The sequence below is a fragment of the Notolepis coatsorum genome, assembly GCF_963971535.1.
Source record: "Notolepis coatsorum genome assembly, chromosome: 4".
Taxonomy (NCBI): Eukaryota; Metazoa; Chordata; class Actinopteri; order Aulopiformes; family Paralepididae; genus Notolepis; species Notolepis coatsorum.
In genome coordinates, this window is record NC_140168.1 from 6,223,915 (window position 1) to 6,236,945 (window position 13,031).

Consider the following 13,031-nt stretch of genomic DNA (forward strand, 5'->3'; position numbering starts at 1 on the left):
AAGGCTGTCAATCGATTAAAATATTAACTTGAAAAATATCAGTTTTTTAAGGTAGATTTAGAACAGATAAAAAAATATGCGATTCATTTGCGAATAATCGCGAGTTAACTATGGACAATCATGCGATTAATCAGATTAAATATTTTAATCGATTGACAGCTCTACTATATAGATTTATTTACCTTTCTTTGCCGGATTATGTTTGTGGCTCATCTGGAGATCTGAGCCGTGCGTATTCGTGTGCATGGGTGTTATTATCACACGGGCCGACCTGTTCTTTAATTGTGTATGCGTTCTTTAATTGTTTATATAGAATGTTTCAGAATGACTTTTTGTCTATGATCTGCAGAGCTGAACAGGACAGTGTCGTGCGCTCCTGATGTACAGTATCTGGTTGTCTTAATAAACACCGGCCTTCAATCTGGTCTTTTTAAGTCTCCGTGACATTTAAAAGGCAACTCAGCCCTTCTGGCTGCTGGCGATAAAGGTTCTCTTAAAGGGATAGTTCAGATTTTTTGGACGTTACAAGTTGTATGATATACTTGCCAGTAGTGGAGTGGATGTGCAAAGTTATTAGAATAGTTACAGAGTCCAGTGGTCTAGAGTTCTGGCTGGGTTCTAAGCAAACCGGGAAAAGCAAACAGGGTTTCAAAACCAAAACGTTTGAATAAACACCACAACATGCAGGCAAAGGGTTACCTGTTTCTAACACAAAATCACCCTCCAGCACTTCGGATTCCGCCATCACTTAGTTGGCACTATTTTCTTTCTAGGAAAAAGATTATCACTACGCGTTTGAGCCGTTTCACAGGTAACGCGGCCTATCCGCCGTTTCAAAATGCTGGAGAACAATGGTTTTGTGTTCGAAATAGGTAACCTGTTGTGGTGTTGATAAAAACATTTTGGTTTCAAGACCCCATTTCTGCCGTTTACTGCCTGACTGTCTAAAGCTTCCCGGTTCAGATTCAGATTCCTTTATTGTCACTTATTTCAGTACTTTACAGCAAGAAGAGTGAAAATCTATTTATTGTGGTCCCTCGACTATAGCAGCTTCCAATAATAAAAATACAATAAATTTAGCATAGAATAAAATAAGATGACTAAAATAAAGATGACTATATACAGTTCTAAAAAGTGTGCAGTGCAGATCAGGATATAGGATATATAACATTTTAATAACAAAATGGCTATGTACAGTTCCAAAAAAAGTATGTTGTGTGATGTGATGAGTTCTTAGTATATTGATCAGTCAGGACCGACTACTGTGTGATGAGTTCTCAGTATATTGATCAGTCAGGACAGACTACTGTGTGATGAGTTCTCAGTATATTGATCAGTCAGGACAGACTACTGTGTGATGAGTTCTCAGTATATTGATCAGTCAGGACAGACTACTGTGTGATGAGTTCTCAGTATATTGATCAGTCAGGACAGACTACTGTGTGATGAGTTCTCAGTATATTGATCAGTCAGGACAGACTACTGTGTGATGAGTTCTCAGTATATTGATCAGTCAGGACAGACTACTGTGTGATGAGTTCTCAGTATATTGATCAGTCAGGACAGACTACTGTGTGATGAGTTCTCAGTATATTGATCAGTCAGGACAGACTACTGTGTGATGAGTTCTCAGTATATTGATCAGTCAGGACAGACTACTGTGTGATGAGTTCTCAGTATATTGACCAGTAGGGCTGTCACTTTAACAAAAAATCGAATTTGAAATTCATTGCAGAATTGTAGTTCGAATTTGAATAAAAATATCAGTGTAATAAATAAATGAACCTAAAAAAGGTCTAAGCTATTTTCAAAGTTTTGGCTACTAAATAATAATATTATTAAAAAAATTATAATAATAATAATAATAATAATAATAAATCAAATTCGAATTTCTCCCTTCAAGTTAGAATCTCGTGTTTTTATGTAAATTCGAAAATAATGCGACAGCCCTATTGACCAGTAAGGACAGACTACTCTGTGAGTCTGTGATGAGTATATTGACTATAGATGTCCAGATCACAGAGTGCACACTTCAAGTATATTAAAGTTAGTAAAAACCATTTCAATGCAGGTAAGTTCTACTTAAAGAAAAAAAAAATTGCCTACATCATCACAACTTTCCTGTTTTCATAAATATTTTACAAAAAAAAGGTTCTGAATTTGATTGTGCTTGATGTACCCGATACCGATCAATTAAAATAGGTACCGTCATTGGCTTGTGATCCGATTGGGACGTCCCTAGTATTGACAACTGACGACTGTATGCAGGGTCCGCACAAGGTCCTTGAAGTGCTTAAAGTGCTTGATTTTGGACAAAAGAAAGTCGAGGCCTGGAATTCCTTGAAAACAGCACATTTTAACAAGGTGCTTAAAAGGTCCTTGAAATTCAAATCAACCATTCGCATTGAAAGTTTTGTTCATCCATATCAATTATCATGAAAAAATAATAATAATAATATTCTAGCCCTAACTAACCTTACTGTCATGTACTTGTCCTAATAAACTAACCTACACTGTAGCACTCAACACTTTGATGAACATTGTTACTCAGCTGATAGAGTTGTGCCCTTCCTGCTGTCTTGTTGTACAAAACTTGTAAGTTGCTTTGGATAAAAGCGTTCAGCTAAATGACAAAATGTAAATGTAATCAAGAAATAGAATATTTTTTATTTAAAGTGTAACAAATTGTCGGAAATTGGTTTTAAGCCATAAATATTGGATCCGATTAGTTTTCTATTAAAAAAACAGCATTTAAAAGTGAATTGTATCCTTTTTAAATGCCCCTTTTTAAAATGAAGAATAGTGCTTAGGAAAGTACTTGAAAGTCCTTTAATTTAATTGAGCAATGTCTGTGGGAACCCTTTTTATTTTTTATTTCTTTTTATTTTAGGTTTTACATATATAGTTTTAGTTTTTTGTTTTGCATATAGTATATCTATTTGTTTTGTAAGGTTTTAAATTAGTACACTCATTTGAGTAGTGGAAAAGGGGTAGGATTAAATAAGTGTATATACTTCTTCCTACTCCTTTTCGAACATGTAAATTGAGTTATGGTTTGCTTTTGTTTATTTTTATTATTTGTTTCCATTTAATTTCTCGAGATCAATGATTTGTTTTGATTTGATATTGTTTGCATGTATTTTACATGTTCGAAAAATAACGATTTCAAATCAAATGGACCCCCGTGTCTCCTCTGTGTCTCTGCGTCTCAGCTGGAGTTCACCATGCAGGAGGCGGTGAAGTGCCTCCACGGCCTGGAGGAGTTCTGTCCCTCTAAAGACGACTACAGCAAGCTGTGTCTGCTCCTCACGCTGCCTCGCCTCACCAACCACGCGGAGTTCAAGGCAAGGCGTTTACCCTTTTCTGAAATCCAATGTGGCATGTGGCGTGAAATCTTTTTCATTTAGAAAGTGAGTTTAGTAGGAGAAAATACAATTTTAAACATCAGTTTGCACGTACCACACTTAAACAGATGTGTCCTTCAGTTATTGGTGTAAAGTTATGGAATTCTCTCCATAGCGAGCTTAAGGGATGTAACAGTGTTTATCAATTCAAAAAAATGTATAAAAAAAAAAATTTAGTCAGTATGAAAATCAAAATGTGATCTGAATATAGTGAGATCTTTTTTTTTTCTTATCTTTCTTTTCTTTTTTATTCTTTATCATTATTATTATTATTTAAAATTTTCTTGTTTAACTGTGGATTGTGTTTCTTTTATAATGGTATAAATGATTATTTGTGTAAATAAGGTTATACGCCGACCATTAAGAAAATACATGTTAGTTTAGGAATAAGGGGCAGGTAATTATAAGATTTATTCTTCTTCCTGCTCCTTTTGTCCATGGAATGGCTATTTATGATTTTTTAATGAAGAAACTATGATTGTATTATTCCATGTGGCAAATAAAAACTCTGAACTGAACTGAACTGAATGTGGCGTGGTAGTGATGACGTGTGGATGAAATACACAAGTTTAGGTTACACAGATTAGAATCTCTCTCTCTCTCTCTCTCTCTCTCTCTCTCTCTCTCTCTCTCTCTCTCATATCTTTTTTTAAGATTATCTTGCATAATCTTGGATAATTTCGAAGGAATGTCTTAAGGGAACAGAAGGTCGTCGGGTCTTTATAAGGACTTGGGTCAGAATATCGTAAGCTACAGTATGATTACCTGGCAAGTTGTCTGTAAACACAGTGTGTGGAGCCCTCATGTCACTATGTTTTTATATACGTTTGACTATGTTTTGAAGAAGATTATGGTGGATTTGACAGGTTAGTCCCACAGTGGGGATGGCAGAAGCAACTCATTAACCACCATAATAAGATGCTCGCGATATCTGTTGATAAGGCTCTATTTAACACTGCATAGTTAATTGAAAAAATAAATCGTGATCTCGATTCATAGACCTATGCATTTCTAAATTATGACGATTTAATATATATATATTTTTTTTTTACACTTTTTACTTAGGGCGTTTTCACACCTGGCTCGTTTGGAGCTGTTGATCCGAAACCTGGAGCGTTTACCCGCTATTTCGGTTCAGTTGGGCATATATGAACACAGCAATCACATTCTGTTGCGGAACAAAACAAGCGGGGCCGAGACCACCTAGAGAGGGTGGTCTCGGCGCACTTCCAACCGAACCCGACGCGACTCGTATGCTGTGAGAATGCAATCGATTTAGCAAACCGACACAATAATAATAATAGTGAGCCGTGGGTCAACGTGGAGCAGCGATGACTCGGTACACTGCCTCGTTGATATTTGGGCAGACGATCACATTCGTCAGATGCTGGAGAACACGCAAGTGTACAGAAAGTTTAGTGACTGTAGTGACGCTGCAACAGCAGCACCGTGCGAGACAACACCTCCTCTCTCTCTCTCCCTCTCACTGACTCTCTCTCTCCCTCTCTCTCTCACCGAGAGAATGAATGTGGACTGTTCCATCGGGGAGCTTCGGTGGTAATGTGAGTGGCTACAGACCGCTGCACTTAAATATAAACATTAGTCTACCTGGAGACTCAATGAGGTAATTGTAGATGTCGCCATAAGACGCTTCTGGCCATTTAGTGGGATCATTGTTTCATTATCCTGGTCGGCTGAAAGGACACTGGCCACCGAAGCTCCCCCCTCTGATGGAACAGTCCACATTCATTCGTGCGTCATCTCGCGTCGTCCAGACTCTGTGGGCAATCTGCGCATGTGCATGGGTAATAATAGGTGCTTTAAAATGGGCTTTTTCGCTGCCGATTTAGTTCTGATCGATTAGGAATGGCTCGCGCCGTGTTCAGGAGATTGAGGCGCATAAAAGACTATTCGATCATGTCTCTAGCACCCCCACAGCCGTATCTGCAACCACTTACATCACGGCTCTCATCCACATTCGCTCCCCCGCTCTCTCCTCCCCGATTTCAATGTAACGCGGAGATTCAGGGTTGGGGGGTGGGGGGGGGGGGTGGGGGGGCACACCCCAAAATCTGACCAATGAGTGACAGTTTGCTCACGCGTGCGTTTGTTTTGGTCCGTGTGAACACAGCCGTGTGAACACAAACGAACTAAGGGTCAAGTGCAACAATTGTATCATAATAGTCCCTGTGTCTCCCTGAATCGGAACAAAGCAAACGAACTACAGGTGTGAAAACGCCCTTAAAGGTCCCATGCATTATAAATAGCCTTTTCCAGTGCTTAGCATTGTTTCCTAGCAATTGGGGATTATACCAATGTGGTCTGTGTCGTTAATTATCATATTGACTCATCAGTCTAGTCTTGAGTTCACGAGATCTTCCCTCACTCAACTAAGCTGTTCTGATTTGACGTATTGCTGACGTGAATAAGGTACTGATTTGCAGTAACGCCCCCTCTATGGTTGTAGCGCATAGTGCAACCCGACACTTCCTCAAACGGGTTTTGACAGAGAGGCAGAGAACGAGAGAGAGATAGAGAGAGAGGGACCGGCGGGACCGTGCAGAAGTGTGTGTAAAAATGTGTGTGCGCCATCTCTCTCTCCCTCGTCGGAGCATTTACACAGAAACTTGACTGTGTGTGTCGGGGACACATCTCTCTCTCTCTCTCTCGCTCTCTCTCGCTCTCTCTCGCTCTCGCTCTCTCTCGTATGTATCACGCTGTGTGGGTGACTGTCACTGAAAGCGCTTATGGGCAGAGCCCATCCAATAACAGCCTGAAATCCTGAGGCTGAAAAATTATGCTTTTGAGTACTTCATTAGAAATATAAAACAATGCACAAAAAAAAAAAAAAAAAAACATACAGATGCCTTCCATAGACTCACAGGAATTGTGTAAAGTTGCCCAAATAGTGCAAGGAATAGCAATGCATGTCCCCTTTAACTTTTTTAAAATGATGACAAAATAAGAATCATGTGAGAGAATCGTCATCTCAATTCTTAGAGAGAAAAATCGTGATTCACATTTTAGCAAGAATCGTGCATCCCTAGGTAGCTGATATCTTAATTGGATTCATCCAAACAAAATGCTTAACTTTAAAAAAAACATGGTCATGTGATTCAGCAGAGTTAATGTTAGGTTCTAATTTAAAAAAGAAACCACACTTGACAGTAATACCTTGTATATGAGGTATACCTTGTATGAGAATGTTCACATCTGAATCCAGTGTCTCCTGCCCCCCCCCTCTTCCCCCAGGAGTGGAACCCCAGCACGGCGCGGGTCCAGTGTTTCGAGGAGGCCTGCGTCATGGTGGCAGAGTTCATCCCGGCTGACAGGAAGCTGAGCGAGGCCGGGTTCAAGGCCAGTGGGAACCGCCTGTTCCAGCTGCTCCTCAAAGGCGTGCTGTACGAGTGCTGCGTGGAGTTCTGCCAGGTGGGACGACGGGAAGCCCTCGCTGCTGCTGCTGGAGACTAGGCCTGTCACTTTAACAAAAAAAATCGAATAATTCGAAATTCGTTGCAGAATTGTAGACGAGTTCAAAATTCGAATTTCAGTGTTAAAAAAAGGAAATAACTAAACCTAAAAAAAAGTAAGCTATTTTCAAAGTTTTGGCAACTTTTTTTGTATGGTATATTTGGTATCATTCTTTTCAGCACAGTCTCACCTATTATAACCTGACCGTTTTGTTTTAATAATAATATATATATTTTTTTTGACCTACCTTTTCTCCTTTTTTGTGATTTTTCTCCCATCCCAATTTTTCCTCTCGTGCCAATTCTCCCTCCCCTGTCCTGATCGTTGCTCGCATGTGCCCCCCACTGGCCGGTCGTAGGTGTGTCCATCACATGTCCCCTCCGATACATGTGGAGGCAGCCAGTCACTTCTTTTCACCTGCCAGCACGGACTCTTATTGGCGAGGTGTAACGTGTGGGAGGCTCACACTGCCCCCGCCATTTCCTGTCTTTTGCTGTGCAAAAAAAAACTACCAGACTACCACCCATCGACTTCCCTCCCGCTGACTCTGCCAATTGAGTCAGTATGACGGCCGGCCCAAGCCGGAGGCAACACTGACAGCCGGATTCGAGACCGGTGTCTCTCGCGTTGGTGACGAGCGCAATGTCCGCTGCGCCACCCAGCCGCCATAATAATAATATTTTTATAAATCTTTTTAAAATGTTTTTTTTTCTTCGAATTTCTCCCTTCCAAGTTCGAATCTCGTGTTATGTAAATTCGAAATAAAATTCGAAATTCGAAAATAATGTGACAGCCCTGCTGGAGACCTGAAAGTGTCTCGTCTTAGAGCTCCCAAACCCTGAGCAGATGAATGGGTTGCTTTAACACTTTCAGTGCCTTTGATTAACATTGATTTACCCCGTTGAATGCCACCATCCACTAAAAACGCCTAATCTATGTTTTAAATTATGGCTATGTGTCTAATCTGCCCGTCGCTTATCAATGACTCGTTTTCCAGTCAACATTGTCGAAACGGATTGTTTTTTTATCGGTTCATTTTCGTTTTATAGCATTTTGAAAAGCCCTCGTTTTCAAGGAAAATATAAAGATTCCGTGATAAAAGACATTTACTGGAATATTCTAGAATACACAAACGTTATTATTTTTCGGCCTATTTATGAATAGTTTTCAAATAAACGCTAGATTATCGATAGTATGTGGACGTATGCACGCTATATACGCAAGCTGAAAAATCGATTCTCTTATTTCCTCATCAGCGATCACAGCCAAACAGCCACATCACACATAGGGCAAAAGCTTATATCTCCGTGAAAACAGGTTTGATTATCCTAAGACTGGTAAAATAGATTCCTTACCTGAGATCAGATGTTATCCAAAAAGATTATTTCAATTCCTGATCGCCATTCCAAATATCGATCACGCTTATTGATTATAGTGTTGATTCCTGTAAATATATAATCCAGGCTGATTTCCGTCCCGCGAGCAGATCGCTCTTGAGCAGACTGCTCGCCAGCACAAGGAGCGAGTTGGCTCCCCCCCCCAGAGATCTACAGATCTAAGCGACTGACCTGCAGTTACACAGGGATAGACGATAGGGGGCGCTTTTTTCCAATCTGAGCTCCTGTAGGGGCTGGTGTACCAACGGGAGACTCGGTTGATGAAATATGAATTCAGATCGCTAATAAAACAATAAAACGAACAAAAATGTCGTCCGTGGCACTGAAAGTGTTGAGCTGCGAACTGTGACAAAGAATAAGTAACACGACTTACCGAGGGAATGTATCGGCTTTCTGGGAGGGATGAAGGAATGAATCAAGAGATTTCAGATTATTTTATTGGTCATGTTATATAGGGTAATTATTTTATTGGTCATGGTATGTAGGCTAATATATTTGACCCCACTTCGATTCGATTACGATTCTTCAGGCAACGATTCAATGCATCATGAAATCTCTTCATTTGACCACGATTCGATGCAATTCGATCAGTTAATTCCCCCAAAAAGAATTTATACACGAATGTGGCTGGGGGAACTGATTCACTCAGCATGAATGGACTATAGGTCAATAATACGGGTGTAAATATTTGACCTCACAACGATTACGATTCTTCAGGCAACGATTCAATGCATCATGAAATCTCTTCATTTGACCACGATTCGATGCGATTTGACCTTAGGATCGATGCATTGCGATGCATTGCGATGCATTGTTACACCCCTATACCTTCAGGGAATCAAACCAGCAGCCTTTTGGTGACTCATCAAAACAAACAAAAACAAACAAACTATGTAACAACCCATCATCTGCACACACATCCACATGTACACACTCACTTTAAACAAACACTCACCTTACCACTCACTTTACTCACTTTACTCACGTTAGACACTTTAACACACTTTATATTTATCTATTATTAACTCTTTCAGTGCCACGCCTGGTTTTCCGTTTTACAGCTTGAATGCCACCATCGGCGCCAATGTTAACGTTAATATCGCCTAATCTATGTTTTAAATTATGGCTATGTGTCTAATCTGACCATCGCATTATCAAAGACTATTTTCCAGTCAGTGCTGTGAAGGCAGATTGTTTTTTTATCGCGTCGTTTCCGTTTCAGAGCAGTTAGAAAAGCCCCCGTTTTGATATAAAAAACTGCTCATTCTGGAGCATTCTATGAAAATCGTCTTTTAGTGGAATATTCCACAACGTTGATATTCGTCGGCCTTTTTATGAATCGTTTTCAAATAAACGCTAGATGATCAATATTATACGTGCACGCAAGCACATTACGGCCACGCACGGATAATCGCTCCGTTGATTTCCTCACAGACTTTTACAGTGAAACCGAAAGAAGACATTTCACAAAACAGCTTATAACTTCATCAAACTTACTCCGATTATCCTACCACTGATAACATAGAGTCCTTACCTGACATCAGATGGTATCCAACTGGTATATTCCAATTCCTGATCACCATTCGAAAAAATCGTTATGTGTATGGATCCAACGCGACACTGTAGATCTCCATGATCCGCGGGGATCTGAGGCTCCAGAATGAACTGTGGTAACCCCGGCTGGATCAGTGAACTGGAAAATGTGGAGTACCGGATTTTTTTCCCCATTCATTTTCATTGAGTCCATTCCAAAATCACTTATGTCATCTGGGAGACGACAGGGGGCGCTTTTCTCCACAGTGATCACCGGCGCAGCTCGGCTATACTCGGGTAGGCTCGGGTGATGCAATAATTTTTCAGATCGCAAAAAAAAAATAATAATAATAATTCTGAGAAATCTCGTGAGTGGCACGCAACCACCTATAAAAAAAAACAGAGAAATCTCGTGAGTGGCACTGAAAGAGTTAAAGAGATTTGCACCACATTCAATACCGCATTTGCACCCTACCCAAAGTTTTGTACCTCTGCATCCTACTTCACTGTTACTCATTTGACTCTGTATTGTATATTGTATATATGTATATTGACTTTACCTACTTTTTACTTCTTAATCTTTTACTTACTTTCTCTTTACTGTATGTACAGTAGCACACTCTCAGGGACTCAGAAGAAACAAGCATTTCATTATAAAGTATTCTGTATTTTGTTCTGACAAATGGAACACAAACTTGAAACTCAGATTTTTTCACACCACATCCGATTTACGATTTTAATAGATTTTTTAGAAACGCCAAGGAAATCATTCGCTTTGTTTTTATTTGACACAAAAATGATCAAACCAAGATGAATTTCCCTATTGGGATTGAAGGGCAAACCTAACTTTCACCAATCTTCACTTAAGAAAAAAAGAAATAATTATTATATATATATATACCGGTATGTATATATAAAAGGTTACTCTTGATCAAAAAAAGATGAATGTCCCTATTGGGATTAATAGTGCAATAACTAGCTTTTTCACCAAACTTCACTTAAAACAAATAAAAGGTGCCTCTTGATCATCAAACAAGAATGCATTTCCCTATTGGGATTAATAAAGTGCAAATCTAACTTTCACCAAACATCACTTTTTGTAAAAAAATAAAAGGTGACTTAATTTTTATTTTATTTTTTCCCGTATGTCTCAGAGCAAGGCGACGGGCGAGGAGATCACGGAGAGCGAGGTGCTGCTGGGCGTGGACATGCTGTGCGGCAACGGCTGCGACGACCTGGACCTGTCGCTGCTCTCCTGGATGCAGAACCTGGGCCCCAGCGTGTTCTCCTGCGCCTTCGAGCAGAAGCAGCTCAACATCCACGTGGACCGGCTGGCCAAGCCGGCCAAGACGGGCTACTCCGACCTCCTCACGCCGCTCATCAGCAAGCTGTCGCCCTACGCCTCCTCGCCGCTGCGCCGCCCGCAGTCCGCCGACACCTACATGTCGCGCTCCCTCAACCCGGCCCTGGACGGCCTCTCCTACGGGCTGTCCGGCCAGCAGGACAAGAGGGGCGGGGGGGGGACGGCGGGGGGCGGGGACGCGGGGGGGGTCGGCGCGGGGAAGGGGGGCCTCTCGCCCATGTCCCACTCCTTCGCCAACTTCCAGTACCCCGGCGTGCTGAGCCGCAGCCTGATGCTGGAGAGCTCCGACTGCCACAGCATCTTCGAGGAGTCGCCGGAGAGGTGACTTTGTTTTAAAATGTCCTTTTATTTAACCTTTATTTACCCCAGGCAAGCGATTAAGAACTAATTCTTATTACATACAAAAGCAGCCTGTGTCCAAAAAGCAAAGGCTTTTTGTGGGAAGGGGGCAGTGGCGTCGTTTCAGTAAAAGGCAAGGTATGGCGAGGAGGGGTGGGGGGGGGGGGGGTAAAGGGGGTGTTTCCCCCCCTTGGTGGATTTTTTTGTCAAATCAGTTGTGCAATAGTCACTTTTGGTGAGTTGTTTCTATACAATTCAGTTATATGACATTTAGGTATGACACAGGACTACACAAGCATTTTTAGTATAGAAATGTGTCAACAGACTAAAGCAGGGAACCACAATATTTTGCATACGAATTATGCAGAATGTAATATCATAACTGTCTATTACTTTTCTTGCAATTGAGCCAATTTTCCTTAGGTACGGTTTTGAGGTGTGTGTTCAACAGAATGTAGTATCAAAAACACATTCACAAAAAGTATGGGTTACTGAATGCTGAACTGCACTGTTATAATCATTAAGCTATTGGACCTGTGTCCCTGTATCACTTGTCTCTGCTGCCCTTTGATTAAAAAACGTCCCTATGTCCATTTTCCTTTTTTTTTGGGGCATATTTCAGTTAGTCACAGTAAAAGTCACCTAGTAAAAGTGAGATAATTGACAATATCAAAACATGCTAGGGCTGTACCGAATAGTTCGAAGCTTCGTTCATAATGTTGACATTCGAATTCTAAATCAACATAAAAAATTGTAATAAAAAAAAAAATTAAAATGTTATTTGCCAAGGTATGGCGAGTGCCATACCTTGCCATACCAGAACGACACCCCTGGAAGGGGGGGGGTGGGAGGCTGTAACAAAAACAAGGTTATGTACATGCATACAAATAAATAAAATACTAAATTACAGTAGCAATAGTATACAAGGACAATTACAATAAATAAGGGAGAGAGAAGGAAAGGGAGAGAGGGAAAAAGAGAGAGAAGAAAGAAGGAGGGAGGTAGGTGAGGGGGCTTAGGGGGAGGAGCGAAGAGTCTGAGGGCTATGCGTGTGATTGGGAGGCAGTCAGCAGTAGGGATGGGTACCTTTCACATTTGAACCGATACGGTACCGGTACCTGTGAATCGATACCGGTACCCAACGGTGCCTTTTTTCGGTACTTTAGTCTCAAGAAATGTAATCGACCTACCTCAGTCGTAAAAAAAAAAAAATCCAAACTTCAAATAACTACAATTTCGACCGTTTTCGGCTTGCCATTGCTCCGACTGCTTTGTTGTTGAATCAAGTCAAATCCTAGGTAAGCGCGTATTGTACGTGTGAACGTTGACATGAAAAGAAAAAAGGTTAAAAAAAAAAAAAGAATAATAAATAAAAAATCCGGTATCTCACTTGAATCGATACTCGGTAGTACCGACGTGTTTCGGTTCGGTACCTCAAAAGTACCGAATTCGGTACCCATCCCTAGTCAGCAGGTGCAACAGTATAACAGTACGGAGATAACGGAGACCGACGGCCCCGTTCAC

The 13,031-nt window shown here is 40.8% G+C and overlaps 1 protein-coding gene across 1 annotated transcript in view; it reads left to right on the forward strand.

The window, feature by feature from the left end:
* Positions 1 to 13,031, forward strand: part of LOC311227628 (WD repeat-containing protein 47-like) — a gene marked incomplete at its 3' end in the record, with an annotated part of 92,301 nt that overhangs the window by 16,220 nt on the left and 63,050 nt on the right. Inside the window, exons 5-7 of the mRNA XM_084313351.1 lie at positions 3,213 to 3,344; positions 6,657 to 6,833; positions 10,960 to 11,489. Of these exons, the coding sequence (XP_084169477.1) occupies positions 3,213 to 3,344; positions 6,657 to 6,833; positions 10,960 to 11,489 (839 nt within the window). The remainder of the gene's footprint in view (positions 1 to 3,212; positions 3,345 to 6,656; positions 6,834 to 10,959; positions 11,490 to 13,031) is intronic.